Genomic DNA, 26407 nt, shown 5'->3' on the forward strand with positions numbered 1-26407 from the left:
CGTCGATTCTGTTGCTCTGGAAGATCTTTATCCTTTTTAATTAAAGTAAAATATTTATATATTTATCAAAAGCCCGTTTACAAAAACTTGAAAAGGACGGAGCGAAAAATATATACAAAATAAAGGAAAGAAAACAGTAGTACAAGACAAATATCGACAAAACCGATAAAAATTAAATAAGAACGCCAATTATAAACAAATCAAGGACAAAAGAAGAATAAGAAGCAAATCCAAGGACAAAATAAGAACGAGATCAAACGAAGCAAAAGCAAATTCACACGGACAACATCAACATATTCACACATAAATTACCCCCCCCCCCAAAAAAAAAGGATCTCCGCAATAAATACACGTAGTAAACACAAAACACTTAAATACCATTGAACTGAAACGGGGTACCACTCATTCTGTGAATATGAAGAACTAAGCCTTTGGTTACGGTTTTAGTGAACAACTTCCAGAAAGTGCTCCTTTCGCTCCTTCCTCCCTCACAAAATGTGAGGGAGGGCTACACCATATGAAAAAGCTAGCTAATAGTAGGTGGTTGAATCGAACTTCTGCTGCAATAATCGACGCATAAGAAGCAGATATACGTCGTGCAAGATAGTCTAGGTTAATTGATCGTGTGCGGCGTAGCAACGAACCATTGAGAAGACTTAGATAAATGAGGCGGTCAGTAGCCCAAACAATGGCATTGCTAAGTGCTATAGAGGACGGTGGCTCACCTTTCCAATAAAAAAGCATTATATATTACTTTTCTGCATTGAAACGAAAGCTATGTTTAAGATCCTCCTGTCGAAGTGTGACAAAGACCTCATCCAGTCTTTGGAAGGTACGGCTGAGATTTTAAACGTCATCTGAATAACAAACTAGAGACAGATTCAATGAAGACAGTATCAGAGATGTTGGGCAATATTCGTGGGCGTCCAACGCACAATTACTGAAAAGATTAGGAGAATAAACTGCTCCTGGACGTGCAGCCTTCAACACAGGAATAAGTTTCCTGTGTGGAACAGGGGGTATATTTTTATCCGGAGGTAGTTTCAGACGAATACATAATCAAGAGTGCATATCTCGAAGACACTGAATGACTGAAGAATTTAGTCCACGTTGGCCGCTTTGAGGAGCATAACTGAGTTGATGAGGGAATCAAAGATGCGTCTGATATCGTGACTAGCGAGAATTAGGCATTCTCCTGAGGATTATGTATTAATTAGTAGATTGGCTATAGCTATAACGGCATCAGCACGACCTATTTTCTGCTTGAATCTGAACTGGTGAGGTTGATTGTTACATGTCTGTTCAAGATTGGAACGAAAAGAAGCTCGAAGACTTCACAAAAAAGGAAGTCGCAATCGTAATTGGTCAAAACTACGAACATTCTGGTTGGTTTTTCCTTTTTTGGAAATTGGTATAAAATCTCCAATGCAAAAAGAAGAGGGTACAATTCGCTGTGTAAAAATCATCTGCATTAAAAGTGCCAAGTGTTGGACTAAGGCCTCTCTCTCAAACTTCAAATGCAAAGCACTGATATGGTTAATACTCTTGGATGATTTAGGTTTTAAATGTCCAATGACATGTACAATTGATGCTGTGCTAACAACTCTCTCTTGGGACTAGTAGCAAAGAAGTTATCAAACTCAGTTTCATAAAAACGTTCAAGGTTCTGATGAGGAGCAGCAAATTTTGATTCATAGTAGGGATACCATTCCTCATCAGGAATGTCAGCCGCGGAGATAGGTGAAGGAGACCAATCGCTGCAAGAGATAATCCTAAAAGAAGATTTTCTACCATTTTTAACACTTGCCGAATAGCTGTTTAATAGGTTTCTACGATGAAGAGTCAGAGCCTTAGAAAAACTTCTCTTTGTGTAAAGACGGTCGGAATCCTTCCAGTGATTAAGCCAAAATTTTGCTTCGAGACAAGAAGCAACGAGATCAGGGCGCGAAGAAGAGCTTGAATGCTACCCTTACGTATTTTCCAAAGGGGGACAGCTTGATTTTCGGCAAAGTGAAGAGCATGGCTGATTTCGGCTAAATTCATATCCAAGCAAAGTCTCACGTCATATTTTGACAATTTAGTTGATCTTGGCAAAAGGTAGAAAGGAGCCAGAACTTTACTCAGAATAAAACCCATACAAGAAGAAAACAAATCAGAATTGATTTTAGCCCAATCACGACAGCTTTTTGGCCTAGGAAGAATCCCATAATTATTTTGATTTTTAAAATCATGAAGTTGGACAATGGGTGTAATACGGAGTTGGTCAGATAATTGATAGTCAGAAATAACCTTCACCACTTCAGCAGAGAGATTGTGGGATTCAGCGGCATGATGTAGATTAGAAGTTCGAGCAGGATTGTGTATATATGTAAAATTGCCGTTTTTCGCAAGAGCGCGAATTTATTGGCCAAACACTCGTTTGGCCAATGTATGAATCAATATTTCTGATAAATCGCATTAAAATCACTAGCAATTATGCAGGGCAAACCTGCCGTGATCTGTTGGCAGATGCACGTTAATGAAGATACAACACTCAACCCTAATTGCAAGAAAACAATCACCCGTCTTAAATAAACAAGAACGGACATCTGAAAGTATGAAGGATGCTAGACCTTTTGACGGTCTACCTTTCCTACTGAACATTCTAGCAGGAACACAGAATGATGAAACACCTTTTAATTTAAGTAAATTCACACTAAACTTAGTTGTAAAATGTTCTTGAATGAAAATAACAGGATATCTATAAATAGAGACATTTAGCAGTGGTAGTTTATTCAAAAAGCTCCATTAATGTGCCAAGTCAAAAACAAGACAAAATATTTAATATCATGACCTTACTTTCGACGGGTTTGTGACTTTTGACGGTTTTCGGGGAAGTTAACACTATAGCACGTATAACATTCTGCTTTACATATAATACAATTTGGAGTTTTTTTTTCTTTTTTTTTGCACGGGTTATTGGAGGTGGACTTGTGGTCACCTGCTCTGCATCTCGAACATAAGATTGGCTTCGAACAGTTTGCAGCGACATGGCCAGTAACATGGCTGTTAAAGCACCGGCGAGGAAGAAAAAAGTCTTGCACAGGAAGATGCTCGTATCTAACTTTGATTGATTCCTTTAGAAATCTGACGAGGTCATTTTGGGATTAGAAATAAACTTTAAACATTCATTATTTTCGACAGTGTACTATTTCGATGCAATTTAGAATAAGTTCTTCAAGTTTGGAGCCGTCCAGATGATCAGTAACCTACTTAACAGCTGCAACTAAGACGAGTTCTTCAACTGATGCCTCAAATGATAGTTCAGAAAACTTCACTTTTTCAACAATTTGGCTGGCAATATGTTTTTAGAAACGACAATTCTTCCATTCACCTTTGCTTCGGCGGAGCTCGCTTATTACTTTGTCAGCACTGGGAAACAAACTATCTACAAAGGTTTTTCTCTCTGGTGGATCATTCACATCCTTGGGAGGTTTCTTTAGAACTACTGCATAAGAGACTTTTGAGGCAGAATTTTACTGGTTTAACTGTTCAAGCGTTTCAGCCTGAGGCCATTTAGGAGTAGAAATATAATTTTCAGTAAGGCTGTCCAGCTTTCATGACATTTCATTCACTTTGGATACAACCATAGCGTGCACTACCTCCCCCACGGTCGGAACTTCGCATGGTCTCTCTCTAACGAATTTAGGTATAAGAACATTTTGCTTCGAAAGTGCGAAAAGAGTTTTACACATATCAATAATATTTTCATCATCTTTGAAGTGTCTTACCGGGCGGGTTGAAACATTCAGCTCAGTATTTAGTAGCTTTTTAGCTTGCAAAATAACGTCTCGATTATAATAAGCAACCGTTGTTTTTAATGTTAATTCAATTTTCACACCATCAGTCATCGATCTTCTCAGAAAATTTAAAACCGAGCTTAAAACTAGCTTCTCGGTCATATTGCAAACAATATTGCGAGAAAAAAAATTCACAAATACGAGTAGATATTCAGAGCCATCTATTATTAGCTAAACTAGATGGGGTTGCTTTACTTCCAGACAGCTTTAGTAGAGGTTATAGAAATCTCAATATTTAGAGTCGTTCGGCAGCTGACTTGAGGTTTGAAATAGAATTCAAAGCAAAAGGGTTCAACATAGGTATAAATTAACTTCGATAATGTCTTTTATCCTTGTAAAAATATCAGCAAATATCACCAAAATTAGCATAATTGAACATTGGTGTCTTAATTTATGACTTTCAACAAGCTTTTTCGAATTTCAATTTCTATTTACTGCAAATATTACTTGTTAGAAATTAACCTAACTTTTTAGGGCCTTCTGGTCTTTAGATAAGAAGAAAATTGCATTGCAATTGCAAAGATGGATTCATAAGCATAAACGACGGTCTTTTGTCGTAATGCCTAATGCTGGCTTAGTTCGCTGATTGTATATTGTAATAATGCTTTCAGTTTTATCTCCATTTGGTCATCCGTAACTCTTTTGTTCATTTGTTCCTCTCCTTACCTCGATTATCAAAGCTCCTTTAAGGACCAATATTTCTATTCAGTTTTGACTACTTTTATGGAAAATTTGTTGTATTCTTTTTTTTTTGTAATATGCTATTAAAAATGGTTATAAGCCCCCCAGCCCCTTTCCCTCCGAAAAAAACAGAGTGCAGAAAATTACAACTAACTGTTTTGCCTGGAAAAGCAGGTAAAAATCTGTAATAAATTTAACTTAGGTCTATTTTGGTTTGTGAACATCAAAATATGGGAAAACGTTTTGTTTTGCCATCTATGATTTTTTATTTCTTTTTTTTTTGAAGAAACTGAGTCTTTCTGTAGTTACTCCTTGAAAATTTTTAGCTATTTCAATGATTTTTTTCACTTTTCAAAATAAACTATATGTGAACGACTCACTTAAATGAAATATTCTTTTCATCTCTAAAATGATTAAATAAAAAAAACAAATTTTTTCTACTGAAAGTAAGGAGCAACATTAAAACTTAAAACGAACAGAAATTTTTACGTAGATGAAGGGGTTCGCCCGCTCGTCAATACCTCGCTCTTTATGTTAAAGTTCGTGTTTTGTTTTAATTTTTTAAGAATGACCCCTGAATCGCAAAGGCCGTTTAATTAGAACAAATAGCTCTTTTTAAAATGCTAAAAAAAACTTTAGCTTAAAGAGCGACGTATTGACAAGGGGGTGAACCCCATAATATACGTAATAATTTCTGTTCGTTTCAAGTTTTAATGTTGCTCCTTACTTTCAGTTGAACAAACTTGTTTTTTTTATTCAATTTTTGATCGTTTTTTAATAATTCTGGGAAATCCGGCGCCCCCTTCATGGAAAATTGTCTTCTCTCATGGAAAATTCCTCCATGGAGGAATTTTCCAGATCTTTCCGGTGGAGATAAGTCAAGCTCTTTGATCTGGAGGAGGGCAGTTGATCAACCCCATTTACAGACGGGTCAAAGTTGGTATTTGACCGTGAGATTAAAGACCAAAGACCGTGACACCATCACTAACAAGCGATGTTTCTACCGAAACTATTATGTATTGGAAACTCAAGAAAGTAATATGGAGCATATAATAGGATTTCTATATAGCTCATAGTTTTTAAAATGAACGACAGCTTCATGTGACCAGTGTTCCTAAAATCAAAGATCACTTCTCCAGTTTTGACACGAATTTCACTAGAGATGTTTAGAACAGTTCAGCCACTGAACTTGTATTGCCGCATTTGTATCTGTAGTCAACTTTTTGGTCTTTGCAGCGCTGAAAAGCTCCATATAACAGACGCAGCACTCACCAGGAATGAAATTGGGATATGCAGCAGTATGTTAACACGAAGATACATATCTCCGTTACATTCCTTGATCTTGATCTTCACGTAAATGAAGCAAATGTTCTTGGCTCTTGATTCGACACCACCTATTTCACAACGCCCATGTCTCTGCTAATATAAACGCTCCTCGTTTCAAATTTTCAAATCAACATTTAAAATCATGTTGACGGGATCGATAGTGGGTATAAAACCAGCAAGCCGATAATATTCTTCAGAAGAATAGCAGGTTGAATGAGTTATGTGCGCTAGTCTTCGGGTAATCCTTTCAGCTTGGACTACTAAGCTCATTTATTTTGTCAGCTCTCTTACGTTGTTTCGCCAGAGTATCGATAAGATCAGGAACTTGGACATCCACCGTATCAACGTTTAAAGTTACATTCTGATATCTGGCACGTACGCAGGGGGGGGGGGCCTTCAGGCCCCCTCCCCCGAAATTTTGTGAAATGTTTAATTTTCCCATGGTTTTTTGGGATTTCTGGCAAAAGTAGGACATTTATTAAGAATCTAGATACATGTGTGAAGCCTTTTTGGGGGGATTTTACAGCGTACAATTATCCGGTCAAGTCACTGCCCAATTATTAACCCATTTTCTGTCTAACTTTTTACCCTCTTTGAAGTAATTAGCAATTGTACTGTTATGTTTTTTTTGTAAAGAGAGTTTGCTTTCCACAGCAAAATAGAATTATCCTTGATATAGGGTGTTTATCCCCCCTTTTCAGGATAAAGTACAGCTTTTAATGGATCAATTTTGTAAACTATCAGTTTTCATTAAAATCTTCGTTTTTGCAATAGAAGAACTACCCGCCACAGCACCCATATTGCACTGTTAACCCTAAAATTTCCCTTTCAGTGGGATATAATAGATTAATCGCTGGTTCTAAATCGCTTTGAACATAACCTGAGCCTAAAACGTACTTTTGAGGCTTCAGTCTTCGTCCCCCCATCCGCTACAATACAACAGATTAAAGTTAATCTGTATTTTCCAATATATGTGCTTTTTGTATTACTAAATAAAAAAAAGTGCTACTTTATTTCTGCTGTTTCGAAGGTTTTGCCCCCCCCCCGAAAAAAAAAATTCCTGCGTATGCACCTGTCTGAAATATTAAATGACGGGCAAAGTAGCCTAATAGCAAAATGTAAGGGAGAAATTGCAGCGATACTACAAACTGCATTTGTCACTGCAGCAAGTAGGGTCTTTGCCTGTAGTGCCATAACAAACTCATTCTGCTCACCAACGAATTCCGCATGAAACCGTAATGAAGGCTCATACGCCTTGATCCACATTGTCTCGCATCTATCCACAAGCTGAGTTGTCAAAACTTTACTGAGGACGTTATTTCTTTTAAACAAAGCATCGAAGAGCACAAAATGTACTCTTATGATTCCCATTGCGTTTTTGATAGAAGGAACATTTGAGATTTTTGAAAGAAACAGTCTGGCTAACATAGCAGGGGTGAGGAATAGATCGGGTATTTACTCTTTCCTTTGTATGTAAAAATGCTGTAAAAAAAATGTGTTTAGTTTTGAAGAAGAAGGTTTTAGTTAAATGCAGAAACGGCGTTTTTGGAATCCTTGGATGTCTTTTGATGGTGTATTTTTTTAAAAACATACTGTTTGCTATCACCTGCTGTTCAGCCTCAGAACTAGTTGTTCAAGATTTTATGCATAGATATGTTTCTGTTGTATGCAGTTAAGCTGATACAGGTCTTAAAACAAAAATAAAAAGCCAGGCTTCGCAAACAGCTTTATATATATATATATATATATATATATATATATCTATATATATAAAAATAAGTTGTCTGTCTGTGGATGGATGGATGGATGTGTCAGGTGACGTCACCTGAAAAAACTGGATTAGGTGACGTCAAAACTGAAAAAACTAAAAAAAGGCAAAAACTACAAAAAAAACTAAAAACTAATAAAAAAAATAAAAAAGCTAAAAAACTAAAAAAACTATAAAGGTAAAAACCAATAAAAAACTAAAAAAAAAACTGAAAAAACTAAAAAAAGGCAAAAACTACAAAAAAAAACTAAAAACTAATAAAAAAAGTAAAAAAGCTAAAAAACTAAAAAAACTAAAAAAACTAAAAAAAGGTAAAAAACTAAAAAAAAAAAAATAAAAAAAAACTAAAAAAAAGGAAAAAACTGTAAAATAAGCTAAAATAAAGGTAAAAACCAATAAAAAACTAAAAAAAAAAAGGAAAAAACTAATAAATGACGACACTCAAAGAGAAAGCGACCAGGACAAAAGGAATGTTCGATTAGCAATCAACAAAGCACCGGGACACAGGGAGTATAAATGACGACCAGGACATAAGTAAAAAAAAAAAACTATCTATATATATAAAAATAAGTTGTCTGTGGATCTGTGGATCGTGGATCAGGTGACGTCACCTGAAAAAACTGGATCAGGTGACGTCAAAACTGAAAAAACTAAAAAAAGGCAAAAACTACAAAAAAAAACTAAAAACTAATAAAAAAAATAAAAAAGCTAAAAAACTAAAAAAACTAAAAAAAGGCAAAAACTACAAAAAAAACTAAAAACTAATAAAAAAGCTAAAAAACTAAAAAAACTAAAAAAAAGGCAAAAACTACAAAAAAACTAAAAACTAATAAAAAAAATAAAAAAGCTAAAAAACTAAAAAAACTAAAAAAAGGTAAAAAACTAAAAAATAAATAACGACCGGGACACAGGGACACAACTACAACGGGGACACCGGGGGAAACAGGGGGATATAAATGACGACCGGGACAAAAAAACTAAAAAGAAATAAAAACTAAAAACTAATAAAAAAAACTAAAAAATCTAAAAATCTAAATAAGCTAAAAAAGAAAAAAAAAGGAAAAAAATAAAGGAGAAAAACAAAACTAAAAAACGAATGTATATACAGACCGGGACACCGGGATACAAATGATGACCGGGACCCGGGACACAGGGAATATAAATGACGACCGGGACACAGGGACACAACTACAACGGGGACACCGGGGGAAACAGGGGGATAACCTGACAATCTATTTATATGCAAAGACAATGGGACAGCAAAGAATGTTGTATATTCGCAAGTTTTACGTAGTTAAAACCATATATATATATATATATATCTATATTCACAGGTGGGACATAGGGACACAACTACAATGGCGCGTAACTATTATGGCGCGTAACGACTTACGCGCGCGGGGGGGCTTGGGGGGGGCGCGAAGCGCCCCCACCAACTAGGTGTTGGGGTGGCGCGAAGCGCCACCCCAACAGCTAGTATATATATATATATATATATATATATATATATATATATATCAGCACCGGCGGTGCTGATTTCCGTTTCTTGGCCCTTCAGCCAGGAAGTACAATATATATATATATATATATATATATATATATATATATATATATATATATATATATATATATATATATATATATAATATATATATAAAAGGTAAAGGATACGACATTAGACTTTACAGTCCCTACCGGCGGTGGTCATTTCCGTTTCTTGGCCCTTCAGCCAGGAAGTACAATATATATATATTTAGTGCCCGGTGACTTCACACGGCATGCGGCTGGCTTCTGTATATGGATTCTTATTGTCGCTTGTCTTCTAACTGCGGACAGTTTGTCCCTTTCCTTGATCTCATGGCGTCACCACAGGTTCGATATAGGCACCTTGGAAAAAATACGAATTCTTTCTTAAAATTGTGACCTATTTATATTTTTCGGCTAGAATTGTCAATTTGCCAGTTTTAGGAAGAAAAAAAAACTACACAGCCGATTCGAGGCCAGGCCCTGTCATGGCTACACGACAAGATTGTCTTTATTAGTTCTCATTGTCACTTTTTTTTTATAACTGTAGACAATGTGAGCCTCTTCTTGATGTCATGGCATCACTATAAACTCGATACAACTACCATGGTAAAAATACAAATACTCTTTTGAAGTTGTGACCTTTTTAGATCGTTATAGTGTCTAGAAATGTCAATTTGTCAGTTCAGAAAAAAAAATGTATAGCCGATTTCGAAGTCGGACCCGGCACTCGGCATGTGATAGGCTTGTATATATTGATTCTCGTTGTAAGTATCAACCTGCAAATGAGTCAGCTTTGTTGGCTATTCTATCCTCAATAAATGTATGGCTCCCCAGGAAAGACATAGGACGTTGAAGGGTCCCAATGACTTGTAATAAACAGTGGAATTGTTTTTTACATCTTTGTAAGTTCGTATTATTTCTTTTTTCGCCACATTTTGTTGGCGCTGAAGATTGTGATGGCGTTGTTCTTCTAATGTAATATTTCTTTCTTCTTCATTTCATTTTTGACTCGTTCTAATTTTTACTGTTGCTTGTCTTCTAACATCACAATATATGTTTTTACCACATTTTAAACACGTTCTGATACAGGTTTTCTCGCGATTACTTGTAATTCTCACTGCCGTTTATCTTTTAACCGCATATTTCCTTGTTCTCCCTGTGGCATTTCTTTTAGCCATGTTTTTTTTTTTTTTTCTTCTCTTTAGTTTTTGAATGGTTCTAATTCTTGCTGCCACTTATCCTTCAACCGTATGTTTCTTTGTTCTTCATCTTTATTTGTGACTTGTAGTTTTTGCTGACGGAAGTATTCTGACTGTATACATTTGTTTTTCCAATGTGTTCATAAATATGACTTCACTCACATAAATTTGTTTTCCAAAATTATGGCTCTTAATGATTTTCTCAAACTTTTGATTCGTACAGTTCTTTTTTTTAGACCAGAAAATCCCAGGATGTCAGTTTTCCTGAAAAAATATGGAGCCGTTTTCGAGAAAAAAATACATAAATAAATGTACAATTATTGCTCGTTTAAAGCACTAGCCAATTTCTTTGAAAATGGTTCTCTTGAATATTTTCCTTTGTTTATTTATTCAAAATGTTTGATCTTTACAAAAGAAATTCAAAAGAATTTAATATTGCATATAAAATAATTGTAAATTTTCTTGTTCAGGTTACGGATTTCCTCATATGTGAATTAATGTTAATTTGTTTGGGCCGCTCTCACGGTCTAATCACATTGGATAGTTTAGGTAGTTCCAAACAATCATCATTTGTAAAACTTAAAATCATTTACATAAAAAAAACTAGTTTTTTTAACTGAAAGTAAGGAGCGACATTAAAACTTCAAACGAACAGAAATTACTCCGTACATGGGTTGTCCCCTCCGCAATCCCTCGCTCTTTACGCTAAAGCTTTTAATTGTTTTAAAAAGCAGAATTGCGGCAAAGAGTCAAACTTTAGCGTAAAGAGCGAGGGATTGCGGAGGGGACAACCCATTTCATATACGGAGTAATTTCTGTTCGTTTTAAGTTTTAATGTCGCTCCTTACTTTCAGTTAAAAAATTTGTTTTTTTATGTAATTTTTGAACCTTTTTTGTATTAATGCATGTTTGATTTTGGCTCTCCACACATAAATTATTAAAATTAAATTTGCATATCAATTCGTTTTTTGGCTAAATGGCTTTCTCTTAGTTTTTATTAGACGATTTTGAGAATAAGGGATTGGGAAGGAGGCCTAGTTGCCATGCAATTTTTTTCAGTTACATAAAAAGGCAACTACAAATTTTTATTTTTAACGAATTTTTTTATTAGTAAAAAATATACGTAACTTAAGAATTAACTTACGTAACAAACTTTTATATTATTTAATTTTTATTATGTATATGAGGGGGTTTGTACCCTCGTTAATGCCTCGTTCTTTACACTAAATCGTAAGTTTTGTCCCAATTCTTTAAGAATGACCCCTGAATCAGAAAGGCCGTAGAATAAATAGTTGAAATTACTAAAAATACTATAGCATAAAGAGCGAGGTATTTATCTCCTCCTAAATACCTCACTCTTTATGCTAAAGTATTTTTAGAACCCCTCATATGCCTAATAATCTCTGTTCGTTTTAAGTTTCAATGCTACTCTTTACTTTCAATTGAAAAAACTTTTCCATGTTTATTTTTTCATTGTTTTTTTTTTATAGTAATTTTAGAAAATTCTGCACCCTTTTCATTGAATTTCTGTTCCCTCATTACATATTTCTCTAAGGAAAGATCCTCCCACATAGCCCCCTCCCCTCAACCCCACCCCCAAAACCAAAAAAAAATCCCCTGAAAACGACTGTACACTTGCCAATAACCATTATTATATGTAAACACTGGTCGAAGTTTGTAACTTGCAGCCCCTCCCCCAGGGACGAAGTTTTACTCTTTGTCACAGTTCTACTTTTTAAAACAGTAAAAAACTTTAGCGTAAAGAGCGAGGGATTGCGGAGGGGACAACCCATGTCATATACGGAGTAATTTCTGTTCGTTTTAAGTTTTAATGTCGCTCCTTACTTTCAGCTAAAAAAAAATAGTTTTTATGGCACTTGCTATTAACCAAGTGACATATAGCAATCGCAAATTCTGTCGGTCTGTCTGTCTGTCGGTCCCGGTTTTGCTACTTTAGGCACTTCCAGGTCAGCTAGGACGATGAAATTTGGCAGGCGTATCAGGGATGGGACCAGCTTAAATTAGAAATAGTTTTTTTCCCAATTTGGCCATCTGGGGGGAGTGGGGGGCCGGTTAATTCGGAAAAAATAGAAAAAATGAAGTATTCTTAACTTATGAATGGGTGATGGGATCTTAATGAAATTTGATGTTTGGAATGATATTGTGTCTCAGAGCTCTTATTTTAAATCCCGACCGGATCTGATGACATTGGGGGGAGTTGGGGGGGGGACCTAAAGTCTTGGAAAACACTTAGAGTGGAGGGATCGGAATGAAACTTGATGGGAAAAATAAGCACAAGTCCCAGATACATGATTGACATAATCGGAACGGAGCCGCTCTCTTTGGGGTAGTTGGGGGGGGGGGGGGGGGTAACTCTGAAAAATTAGAAAAAATAAGGTATTTTTAACTTACGAACGGGTGATCGGATCTCAATGAAATTTGATGTTTCGAAGGATATCGTGTCTTAGAGCTCTTATTTTAAATCCCGACCGGATGTGGTGACATTGGGGGGGAGTTGGGAGGGGGAAACCTAAAACTTGGAAAACACTTAGAGTGGAGGGATCGGGATGAAACTTGGTGGTAAAAATAAACACAAGTGCTAGATACATGATTGAAATAAACGAAACGGATCCGCTCTCCTTGGGATAGTTGGGGGGGGGGTTATTTCAGAAAATTTAGAAAAAATGAGGTATTTTTAACTTACGAACAGGTGATCAGATCTCAATGAAATTTGATATTTAGAAGGATATCGTGGCTCAGAGCTCTTATTTTAAACCCGACCAGATCTGGTGACATTGGGGGAAGTTTGGGGGGGGGGGAAACCTAAAATCATGGCAAACGCTTAGATTTGAGGGATCGGGATGAAACTTGGTGGGAAAAATAAGCAGAAGTCTTACATACGTGATTTACACAATTGGAACGGATCCGATCTATTGGGGGGGGGGGGGGTTAATTCTGAAAAATAAGAAAAAATGACGTATTTTTAACTTACGAAGGAGTGATCGGATCTTCATGAAACTTCATATTTAGAAGGACCTCGTAACTCAGATCTCTTATTTTAAATCTCAACCGGATCAAGCGTAATTGGGGGGGGGGGGGAATCTTAGAAAATACTTAAAGCGGTGAGATCAGGATGAAACTGGATGGGAAGAATAAAAACCTGTCTAAGATACGTGACTGACATAACCGGACCGGATCTGCTCTCTTTGGTGGAATTGGAGGGGGGGGTTAATTTTGAAAATTGAGGTATTTGTAACTTACGAAAGGGTGACCAGATCTTAATGAAATTTGATATTTAGAAGGATCTTGTGCTTTAAAGTTCTTATTTTAAATTCCGACCAGATTCTGTGACGTTGGGGGGATCTGGAGGGGGAAATCGGAATTCTTGGAAAACGTGAAAATTGGGGCATTTTTATCTTACGAATAGATGATCGGATCTTAATGAAATTTGATTTTTAGAAAGAATTCATGTCTCAGAGCTCTTATTTCCAATCCAGACCAGATCATTTGACATTGAGGGTAGTTGGAGGGGGAAATCTTGGAAAAACACTTGGAGTGTAGGAATCGGGATGAAGCTTGGTGGATAGAATAAACAAATATCCTTGATACGTGATTGACAGAATCGTACTGGATTCGCTCTCTTTGGGGGGAGGGGTTCAGTGATTTGGCGAGTTTGGTGCTTCTGGACGTGCTAGGACGATGAAAATTGATAGGCGTGTTAGGGAGCTGCACAATTTGACTTGATAAAGTCGTTTTCCCAGATTCGACCATTTGGGGGGCTAAAGGGAGAGGAAAAATTAGAAAAAAAATTAGGTATTTATAACTTACGAGTGAGTAATCGGATATTAATGAATTTTGATATTTAGAAGTACATCGTGACTCAGAGCTCTTATTTTAAATCCTGACCGGCATTAAGCCTCCTATTTTCCTTTTTAAATCAATCTATTGATTCATAGAATTTTGTTAGAGCTCATACCATATGATCTCTGTGCTCTTAGCTCTTCTCGCCTTGTCACAAGTGCCATATGAGCTCTTAGCTCTTGTTTTTTATTTAATTTCTGAACGTTTTTGAATTAATGCATGTTTGGTTTTGGCTCTCCCAACATAAATTATTAAAATGTAATTTGTATATTAATTTTTTTTTGGCTAAATGGCTTTCTCTTAGTTTTGATCAGACGATTTTGAGAAATAAGGGGTGGAGAAGGAGGCCTAGTTGCCCTCCTATTTTTGGTTACTTAAAAAGGCAACTAGAACTTTTAATTTTTAACGAACATTTTTATTAGTAAAAAATATACGTAACTTAAGAATTAACTTACGTGACAAACTTTCATAATCTTATATTTTTATTATGTATACGAGGGGGTTTGTACCCTCGTTAATACCTCGCTCTTTACACTAAATTTTAAGTTTTGTCCCAATTCTTTAAGAATGACCCCTGAATCAGAAAGGCCGTAGAATAAATAGTTGAAATTACTAAAAATACTTTAGCATAAAGAGCGAGGTATTTATCTCCTCCTAAATACCTCGCTCTTTATGCTAAAGTATTTTTAGAACCCCTCATATGCGTAATAATCTCTGTTCGTTTTAAGTTTCAATACTACTCCTTCCTTTCATTTGAAAAAACGTTTTCATGTTAATTTTTCATTGTTTTCTTATAGTAATGCTAGAAAATCCTGCGCCCTTTTCATTGAATTTTTCTTCCCCCTTGATAGATTCCTCCAAGGAAATATCCTCCAACATAGCCCCCTCCCCTCAACCCCACCCCCAAACAAAATAAAATCCCCCTGAAAACGTCTGTACACTTCCCAATAACCATTACTATATGTAAACACTGGTCAAAGTTTGTAACTCGCAGCCCCTCCCCCAGGGATTGTGGGGGAGTAAGTCATCCCCAAAGACATAGTTATTATGGTTTTCGACTATGCTGAACAAAATGGCTATCTCAAAATTTTGATCCGTTGACTTTGGGAAAAAAATTAGCGTGGGAGGGGGTCTAGATGCCCTCCAATTTTTTTGGTCACTTAAAAAGGGCACTAGAACTTTTCGTTTCCGTTAGAATGAGACCTCTTGCGACATTCTAGGACCACTTGGTCGATACGATGAACCCTGGGAAAAAGAAAAAAAAAAAAAAAATCAAACAAACAAACACGCACCCGTGATTTGTCTTCTGGCTAAAAATACAAAATTCCACATTTTTGTTGATAGGAGCTTGAAACTTCTACAGTAGGGTTCTCTGATACGCAGAATCTGATGGTGTCATTTTCGTTAAGATTCTACGACTTTTCGGGGGTGTTTCCCCCTATTTTCTTAAATAATGCAAATTTTCTCAGGCTCGTAACTTTTGATGGGTAAGACTAAACTTGATGAAACTTATATATTTAAAATCAGCATAAAATGCGATTCTTTTGATGTAGCTATTGATATCAAAATTGAATTTTTTAGAGTTTTGGTTACTATTGAGCCGGGTCGCTCCTTACTACAGTTCGTTACCACGAACTTTTTGATTGCAAATTTTTGTTGTTTGGCTCTTCCTACTGACATTATATAACTGGTTGCGTTCAAAACTGTAAGCTTAATTATTTATTGAGTAGATTAAATCTATCAAAAAACCAAACTAATTTTAAAATTTTCAGGTATTTTTCTAGTTTGAAATAAAACATGAAAATTATTACTCGGAAACCATAAATATTTTCGTAGTTTACGTAATAACTTTTTCGATTTTGAACTGACGACTAAAATAAAATAAAATTTAAAGATGTAACATGAGTGCCTGCTTTTTATGTTAGTACATGACGTCATAACAAAAAATGATGTTTATAAATATGATGCCACGGACATGAATCTTCTTTCCAAAATTAAGCCTCTTAACGAATTTTCTCAAACTTCTGACCTATATAAATAATTTTTTTAGGCCAGAAACCAGGATGCCAATTTTCCCGAAAAAATATGGAACTGTTTTCGACAAAAAGTAAATACATACATGTTTTAGCTGTTTTAGCCAATAGCCATAACGAGAGCTATTTTCGTTTTGAATAAATCTTTGGTATGAGATTATATATATGAGGAGAGACACTTACTGAACGTTGAACAATAATCATGTCTTTTAAAATCTCTAGACTTTATCGATTTAGATAACGAAAATGGCTTACAATTCTCGGGTTATCTTGGACGTGTGCTTTTATATCTAGTTTCTGTGGTAAAATTGGTTCGAAAGTTTGAGGCTACGTAAGTGTATAGATTGAACTAGTGTGTGAACACAATCCTTTTTTAAAGAGATTTTGAGCATTTATTAACGTAATTTTTGGTTTCCATTTTTTAAGCGATGTCTTTTATGTTCGTAATCATTTACCGGTTCCGCAAGTTGATCCTCTATACTACGAATTGGAAGTAACTGGGATTGGTATTAAAGATAAAAGTTTCACTCTAGACGAACTGAAGAAGTTTCCTAAACATAAATTGGTGATGACTATAATGTGCGCTGGAAATAGAAGATCTGAAATGAATAAGGTAATCCCTTTTGGTATTTACCTCAGTATCAGCTTTTATTTGTACAGATTATCGATAGAGTAAAAATGTGTAAACTACAGGATCTTCTAATTTCTTCTTTTGTAGGCGTAAGAAAAGATACTCTATGTTTTCAACCCAATTCAAGTTGTAATGCGCGTTCTCTAGTAGTTTGTTCTTATGTGCTTCAATCTAACTTTATGTATTTTATATATGTATTGTTAATCTTCTATTTAATTGTATTTGTCTTTATGCTAAAGGCGTCAACAAGGCTCAGCTTTTTGCTATGTGATACTGAAGCAATAAGCCTTTGTGGCATGATTTCCGACTGAGCTAGGCGAGGCCACCCTTAGCAATAATTGTACTGTTATGTGTGATAGGTTCATAGAGGACCTAGAATGCACTTATTTGACCGTCATGTATATCCACTGACCTTGGGTAGTTCATCAACTATGTAGCTTTAAGGACGGTGTTTGGCTAACTGCCATTGGATTCAAATATATTGGCTCCATAACTGGAGGGATAGGTTTGTAGTTGAAATTTTCATCTGATTTCGTTACGCCAATAGACCTATTCAAAAAGAAAATATCTGTTCCATCTTCCATTGTTTTTCCCTTTGATCTAAAAAAAACTTTTGAGGAAAATTCCGGAGCTTTTTTTTATAAGTTCAGAAGGCCATAATTCTAAAAATCATTGTCAGCCCAAGGACGTTGACATAAATGAAAAGTAATAAGTTTATTTTTTGTTCTGGGGTCATCATTCAGAACGGATAGCCGAGGAAAGCTTGGGAAAGACTGACTTAATCACAAACTGTGAGCTGAAATGTCCCTTTTAAGGGCCTACACTGATTGGAGGGTGACATGACAGCATTTCAAAATTCCATGTGCACTCGAGCTCCTGGGGGAGGAGGGTGTCAACCCTGTAGGTATTGTTATTTGTTCTTCAGACTATTTTGAACAAAAGAGGTATCTCACAATTTCAATCAGATGTGTTTGTTGAAAAGAGGGGTAGTCGGGGGGGGGGGGGCTATTTGCCCTTCATCACTTTTTATTTTTAAATAGGAGCTAGAACTCCCAATTTTCAACCAAATGAGCCTCCTCTAAAGTTTACAGCCACCCCTTCCATAAAAACCTTAAATGCGCTCAGGGCATAACTTACGCCCCTGCCCCCAGGCTCTGGGATTTCGTTTCGACCCCTGAAGTTTTGTTATATGATCTTTGCACTATTTTGAATAAAATGGCTATCTCAAAATTTCTATTGGATGCATTTCGGGAAAATATGACGTTTGGGGGGGGGTAGCTGCCCTCCGATCACTTTGACCATTAAAAAGGGCGCTAGAACTTCTGATTACCAATCTAAAATCCCCCTAAGAAGCTTATACGACCACCTTTTATATGAGAACCTTATATTAAAACCCTTAGGGCATAAGCTAAAACCCTTGCTCTGAGGGCTGTGTCATCCTGAAAGACTTAATTCCCGGATTTTTTAATTACGCTGACAAAATGGCTATCTAAAAATTTTGACCAGATGTTTTTTGGGAAATGACGGGTGTGGGAGGGGGGCGGTTTCCCTCCAATACTTTTGACTAATAAAAAGAGTACTAGCCTTTTCGATTTCAAATTGAATGAGTCCTTTTCGAAGTTTTTACGAAAACTCCTTCTATACGAAGTGCCGTGGTCTAAAAAAAAATAATACATTGTGGCAACATCGTTCTTTATAGGCAGTGCTATTGCGTCGCCTATGGTTTCTGTGTGTCTTAGGTTTTACGTTCTATTTCTTTTCAGTTGTTTTTCTTTCAGGCTAATTTTTGACTTTACTTTTCTTTCAAAAAATTTGTTCTCAAAATGTTTTTAGACGTTAGTATTCATGTGTAGTGAAACCCTGAATCACCTTTGATTTCTTGACTATACACTGTTTGATGCAAACAATCAAGTTATGTGATATGAAGTCAATAGTTTCAAGCTGCTTTGTGGTATCACCCCACCCCCTAATTCAGGCTATAATTTATGATGAGGACAGTTTAACTTGTAAGTAGTCGTTAATTCATATTCAATTTATTTCAACACGTCACTATGCTATAATGAAGTATAGATGAAAAGTAGTAACACTTTTCTCTATGATATTTCACTTAAACTTACATGATACACACTCTTGTCTGTGCGCACACTCAAAACGCAACCTGGGCCCGACCGCCCACCAGTGGGCGGTCGGGATTTTTTTTTTCTTTGGTGGGAATTATTGACTGACTCTAATCCGCATCTTATTATAAAGCCAATCTTGTATAATTCGAATTTATGTGTGCCACTGGTAGCTGTAACATGGTTGCAGCAGTAGCTACAATCTAATAAAGAATGTTACATAAAGGCTTATTCCTCTCTGTCATTCTGGGGTATAGGCTGTGAAAACCCAAAGAATATAAACTAAATAGAAAAATAAAAATTTTGCGTCATGCCAACGGCCGTACGAGGGCTAAAGGCCCGAGCATTGCCTTAGTGAATTAAATTTAAAGTCATATTAACAACCCTCTAAAAGCTTGTTGGCTGAGTCTTCAACCCGATTGACCGAAGAGAGTGTTGGAAATTAACGTCGGGCCATAATTGCAAGGGCCGAAGGATCGAGCCGCTGATCGTAGCTCGCGACGCCCAAAACCCTCAAATAGACCCCTATGTAGATTTATTCCTGTGTAATTGCAGGTACGTGAAGTCAAAGGGCTGGAATGGGCTCTCGGAGCTGTTGGAACGGCTGAATGGGCTGGAGTCCGCCTTCAAGATTTACTCGAGTCTCTTGGTTTTGACCCGAAGACTAACAAGGCCGCTCATATTCAGGTATATACTCTCTTTGATGCTTATTTTTTCAATGTAAGCAGCGTATTCTTTTAAACTTATATTTCTCAAATATATATATATATATATATATATATATATATATATATATATATATATATATATATATATATATATATATATATATATATATATATATATATATATGGAATCTGGATTTTTATCGCATAGTCTTTTAAATTTATGGTCTGAATTGTGCAATGAAAAGCATTTAACTGAACTTGAGACTAGTTTTTAGTTTTTGACCAGAAATGGGGAGGATCTTGTGTAAATCTAAATTAGCAGTAATATAAAAATAAATGCATAGGTTTTAAAAACAATAATATAGATAATTACTCGCCCAAGCTTTTGAAAGAACCAAGCCCATGCTTTCTATAATCTATTGTTCAAAGCTCAATCTTTCTTTTGAAAAAGTTTCCTTTTTTATATTTATGTTTCAATTTCAGTTTGAGGGTCTTGACCTCGACCCAGCTAGTAGTCCTTATGGTGCATCTGTTCCTATAAGGACAGCGTTAATAAGTGACGTGATTCTTGCCTATGAAATGAATGGTGAACCGATTCCTCGTGACCATGGCTATCCTATTAGAGCTTGTGTACCTGGTGTTGTTGGAGCGCGAAATGTCAAATGGCTTGGTAAGATATTCTTTTCGTTAAGAGCTTCAGTGTTAGATCTATTAAAAATTAGGTCCTTGTTCTGTTGACGATTAAATTTGCTACTAACAGTTAGACTAAGTTCTTGATATAAAAAATTAATAGAGTTTTTGCAAAATAGATGTTAGAAAAACTGCTTATTTCTTACTTTAGATTGCGTATTTGATTAATTATTGTGGCTTTAATTACCCTTTTTTTCGGGATAAATTCATGTAGAAGTCAATAAGTGGTGTTTTTCAGATTCATATTCTCTTCAAAATATCATAGCTCCCCCCACATATAACTACATATATATGCCTTTTTCTAACTTCTACTTTTTGAAATATCCGGACTAGCTAATACAAGTGAACATTTCTTACGGAGGGAAAGCCATATTTTAAAAGGATTTAAGATGTCCTGGACTGTACTCCTGTTTTTGCAATATAAATATGCAAAATTTGAGCACAACCATAATATGACTCATAATCAGTTTCAATTCAGAGTTCAAGGTGAATGCATCTATCTTAAAATCGGATATTTATTGACGAAATCAAATGAGTAAGCTTTCTCAGTGATCTTATGAATATTGAATTTTAATCCAAGTGAAGCTAGTAGGATTTTGATAAATTTGGCAAAAGATTGGTTTTAATTAAAACTTGTCTGACTGGTTTACTCCAATTTCATTGCTGGATAAACAGATAAAAAAGGAATTAATTAGAACATAGATTGATCGATATTTCTGAAGGAAAAAGAGAGAAAAGAGTAAATAAAGAGAGAGAGTTTTTAATTTTGGGAACGGTAGAAGCGCCGTATTACGCGATAATAAACGGGCAGAAGAGGGGAGTTTTCTTGTCGCAAGGGCCGTTGTACCTGCCGGGAGTGGTTTCTCCCTTAAAGTGCGGGGATCAGGTAGCAAGAAACTACGCTTCCCTCGCTTATTATTTCATTTCCATCGCTTATGATTTAATTTGCATTCAAGATTGCAATCACTGTGAGCCGCCATTAAAGTGATTTCACGCATTTCACTGTGAGCGTGCTATAGTTAGTTAACATGCCCGGAGGTGATAAGGAATTTACATTATTCTCTGGTGTTAAATTTTGTTCAGCAAAATGTTGAAAAAGGAATTGATGATGAGATGATTAAGAAGTTTGGTACAGAGTTTTTTGACGTCGATGATATTGTGAATGTGAAGAAGTGGCTTGGGTCCAAGCTGTATCCAGATGCTTTATTTCAGAAGCGAACTGGATTGAAAGCACCACTAAGGCATTTAGGAGATATACTGGATTTTATCAAGAAGGGCAATACAGTTGATTTCGACATCCTGGTATTTTGTATATTAAGCCCTAGTGAAGTCCCATTGATACCAGCTACAGCTTATTCTGCTCTCTTTTCGGGAGGGAACGAGCTGCGTATCCGGCTAAAGACCATTTCTATCAGTTAGAGGCGTTTTCCAACAATTTCCCGCCATTACCACAGCCTGGAGCCAGTGCCTCGAAACCTGCCGATAACCACTCTACTATTGTTGTCTCTAAATTGCCACCATCTATTAGAGATCCGACAAGCCGCAAAGACTTTATCGACCAATTAAGTGGTCATGATTCGGTTGCTAGCATTCGGCCGGTGGGAGATAAACTGTTCGTGAACATTGAAAAATCGGTAGCTTCTGACTTCTGCGAGTCTGTGAAAGCTGTAGTCTTGGGTATTAGCACGAAAATTCTGCAGAAAAGTTACCTTGGAATAATAAAAGGAATCTCGCTGTCATTTAATGCTTCCGAATTCAAAATGCACCCAGGAGTCGTTGACGCAAACCGAATTGGTTTGTCCCAAACTATCAAGCTAGACTTTTCAGATTCGTTTGCAAAACGTGACGCTATGAAGAATGGGGTAAAAATCGATTGAATTTATGATTTTGTAAGTGTACCGCGATGTTGCTTTAAGTGCAGGTCTCCTGATCACTTTATCAACGATTGTACCAGTCAGGTGGAAATAGGTGCGCGCTGCGCCGAAAATCACATTTTTTCGAAAGATGCGCCCTGGACAAATAGCCCTAAATGTGCAAACTGTAGCGATTCTCACACTTCATATAGTCTATTATGTCCAGTGCTCAAGTCTCGTATTGCGACCGGTGTGAAAAAATGATGTCGCAAAAGTTCTCGGTTATTTCGTACAATATAAGTGGAACACGTCAAAAAGAGCACATCATTGACGAACTTTCGAGCAACTGTGACATCGTTTGTCTTCAAGAGCATCTTTTATCTTCAGATAATACCAACTTGACGAAAGGGAGTGCAAACCATATTACGTTTGTGAGTGCTGCAAGGTCTACGTTTGGTAGACCTTCCGGAGGCCTCTCCTGTATACTGAGACGTAGCTCCTTCTCATCCACGACGCCTGTGCTGTTCCATAGTGACGAAAACCTCTTGGCCGTGCGAATTGCCGATTTAATACTTATTAATGTGTACTTTCTTTGTGATCGTAAGTAGGTTCAATCACTGAATAAGTTTGCCAAGACCTGCAGTGTTTTGAAAAAAGTGACAGAATCCGCATCATCTCTCGGTTTATTGTCGCCGGGGATTTTAATGCTGATATATTGAATTCACATCTTCGGTCTGATATGTTTTTCGAGTCTTTATCTGAGTTTAAGCTAGTGGATAAGAATCGTCTGTTTTCTTACCTCCATGATTCTGAGAGCCTTACTAATATTGATCATGTTCTTTGCTCTCCTAATTTATCTGTTTCGACTGTTTCTGTACATGAAATAGAAAGCGATATAGACCACCTACCAATTTGATTCATGCTTATATTTCTCTGTTGCAAGATAGTTCTACTAGACGTGGGAATCGTAGATGGTTTACCAGGCGAAATTGGAATAAGGCTAATTGGGCTCTTTATATTTCTACCCTTACAGCTTTTTTGTCTAGGATAAAAGTTCCTTTTCAGCTACTTCAGGTTGGATCTAAATTTGTAAATGATAAGAATTTTCTGAATAAGTATTATTTTGATATTATATCATGCATGAAGGAAGCTGAGAGGGTGGCTGTTCCTGAAGAACGTGTTAAATTTAATACGCGGAAGCCTGAATGGTCATGGGATCCGAGTCTAAAATCAGTGAAAAATAAAGCCAAATTTTGGCTACGTATTTGGGTTTCTTGCGAACGACCACGCAGCGGTGTAGTATTTCAGCTTATACAGAAAACTAAATTAGAGTATAAAAAGTATTTACGATCTGCAAAATCTAAAATTTGCAAATTCTCCTCAAGTAATTTAGATTGGAAAAATGTGGTGAATTCAAATAAAATCGATGACTCTTCGTCAACAAGTAGCCCAATTAGTCCTGCTGCTTGCTGCAAATATTACGGCCAGATTTTCAACCCTATAAACCATTTTGTTCATGCTACTTTTAAGAGGTTTCTTATTTCTATGCTTCCCATATCACTCCGCCAGAACCAGATCCTCCCAGTTAATTTAGTTTCGGTGGCACAAGCTATAAAGAAGCTTAAGTCTAGCTCTATTGATTGTGATGGTATAAGTGCCAAACACCTAAATGTTGATTGTCCAGCTCTAGTCCAACATTTACAACTTCTGTTTCAAGTGTGCTTATGCACCTTTATTGTGCCTGATAGTTTTTTGTGCGGAACATGTACTTAGATCCTGAAAAGAGGAAAGATTCCGACTGAGTGTGCATCTTACAGGCCAATAACGGTTTCCTGCAATATAAGCAAAAATTTGAGTATCTTCTCCTCCCATCAGTTAATTCTTCGGCATATTTTGGTGAGAATCAGATTGGATTTTCAGCTGGGGTAGGTTGCCAGCAGGCTCATCGAGTTTTGGCTAATGTTCTTATTGAGGCTACTAAAAAGGGATTCGAGTTACATTTATGTGCTTTGGATCTCTCCAAAGCCTTTGACACTGTTACACATTCCCAAGCTATCTTTTCCCTTTTTAGTCACGGTATCAACGTATCGTTAATTTTTCTTCTTAGATATTGGTATTCAAATTCCTTTTTGCGGATTAAAACAGATATGAGGGTTTGAGATAGTAAAATTCCAGTACAACGTGGGGGCCGGCAAGGTGCTGTCCTCTCCCCCTCTATTTTCACACTTTGTATATCATCTGTCCTTTCCTCTATTCCATCTACTTGCATCCTTAATTCTGTAAATATTTCTTATCTTGCCTATGCGGATGATATTCTTTTGATCAGTAGAACTAAAAAAGGGCTCTCTTTGTCTGTTTCAACTTTAGCATCTAAACTTCATACTATTGGACTTTCTCTTAATCTTTCAAAGTGTGAATATCTTTAATTTAATAGTAATATCACTACTCCTCTAATCTGTGGATCTTTTTCTATCCCATCGGTTTCTTCATTTCGGTGGCTGGGAATTAATGTTGGTAAAACACTAAAATCCTTACGGACTCTCGCTGTTGCTGATTGCAAGAAGAAAATCCAATTAAGTTACTCTAAAATTGATGCTAACCGAGGTAGATACAATAGAAAGTCTTTTGCTAAATTATACTTGGTTTTTACAGATCATTCGGTTTTATTTCTTTCTGGGATTTACCCTACTTTTCATAAAAAAGATTTCAGTTCAGTTCGTTCTTATTATTTCCGGTTTTCCCGTTTTCTATTGTATCTGCCTCCATGGTATAGGAATAGGAGCCTCATATATGTTTATATTTTCCCGGATTTGGGGTCGAAGCTCACGGAGCTTGCTGGCAAAATACCCCAGTCTACTTATAAGTATCTGCCCGCCCACAGAGGCCTTACTCGTTTGCTTTAGTTTCTTGTTCTTTCTGTTTTGTGTAGTTTTTGTTTTGTTTCTTTTATTGATACTCCGCTTTGATTTTTGTGGCGGGTCAAAAACAATAAATTATTATTATTATTATTAACCGCTGGGGATTTCCACCTCTTTCGTAGAAGTACGGGTTGAACAATAAATTCGGTTTTCCAAGTAAGCTCGGATACTTCCAAAATCAAGCTCACTAATGATACAATGGTAAAATTAGTCATGATACAAACCATGATTGTAGCCTATTAGTGATTAATCCTTAAAATGTATTTATAGATTGTATCTGCTTTCGTGTGGGGTTAAGTAGCCTATAAAATGATGTAAGTAAATCGAAATGATTACTCGTTTGGAACTGTATTTTTTTAAAAACAAAACGGAAGGGGGCTAAATGAAAGAGCTGGAATGTTTTTCAAAATCTGTCTTACAAGTATAATGACAACAATTTCTTCTTCTTTCTTCTTTTGTTTGTTTGTCATGAAGGTGTCTTCTGTCTCTCATGCACTACATTCATCATAATCTGGATTGATCAAATAATTGACTTGAACACAAGGAGGGGGGGATGGGGTATCTGAGATATTGAAGATTTTGGGAGAGCTGTTTTTCAAACTTTTCATTAAAAACGTAATAACAGCAGTTGTGCACTACATCCAAAATACTTTGTGTTAACTTACTTACAGTTATGAAAACAAGGGGAGAAGCGTAGAAGTTGAGATTTTCATCCCCTCCTTCCTCCACACCCTCTCAATATAATTTTCTGAGCTCGTGCCTGTTCGTTATATTATTGGCCCAGTTCTTATGAAGGAAGAAGATATGGTTTTAGATAATGAGTAACCAGGGGTGGGTGTTGGATGTCCTAAAATGTATATTCTTAATCTGAATATCAGGAATTAGGACTTCCCTCTGTGTACGGGTATATTATGCAGTTTGACTACTCAATTGTCAAGTCAAATGCCTTCTGTGTTAGATCGCCATGGCTATAAAACTAAGGAAAATTTGACTGGAGACTGAACCGATAAGTCACTTCATTCAGTTTCTTAATTCTACTCTACCCAACTATTTTTGCAGGCAAAATTGTTCTTTCGCATGAAGAAAGTCAGAGTCATTGGCAGCAGAGAGATTACAAAGGCTTTAGTCCAACTGTAGATTTTGAACATGCTGATTGGAAGTCATCACCCGCCATTCAGGATTTACCAGTGACTTCTGCAATTTGTAACCTAAAAGAAGGGGATGTCGTCCAACCTGTCAATGGAAAAGTAACCGTTAAAGGTCTGTTGCTACTTCTTTTTACGGTTAGGCCTTTGT

At 36.3% G+C, this 26407-nt stretch overlaps 1 protein-coding gene across 2 annotated transcripts in view; it reads left to right on the forward strand.

Annotated features, from left to right (window-relative positions):
- The window catches only part of LOC136040409 (sulfite oxidase-like), an 86060-nt gene that overhangs the window by 43841 nt on the left and 15812 nt on the right, over positions 1 to 26407 (forward strand). For both annotated transcript variants that reach the window (XM_065724692.1, XM_065724685.1), the window contains exons 6-9: positions 16661 to 16847; positions 19538 to 19669; positions 20134 to 20320; positions 26171 to 26371. In XM_065724692.1, coding sequence (XP_065580764.1) covers positions 16661 to 16847; positions 19538 to 19669; positions 20134 to 20320; positions 26171 to 26371 — 707 coding nt within the window. The remainder of the gene's footprint in view (positions 1 to 16660; positions 16848 to 19537; positions 19670 to 20133; positions 20321 to 26170; positions 26372 to 26407) is intronic.

Source organism: Artemia franciscana, chromosome 2, assembly GCF_032884065.1.
Source record: "Artemia franciscana chromosome 2, ASM3288406v1, whole genome shotgun sequence".
Taxonomy (NCBI): domain Eukaryota; kingdom Metazoa; phylum Arthropoda; class Branchiopoda; order Anostraca; family Artemiidae; genus Artemia; species Artemia franciscana.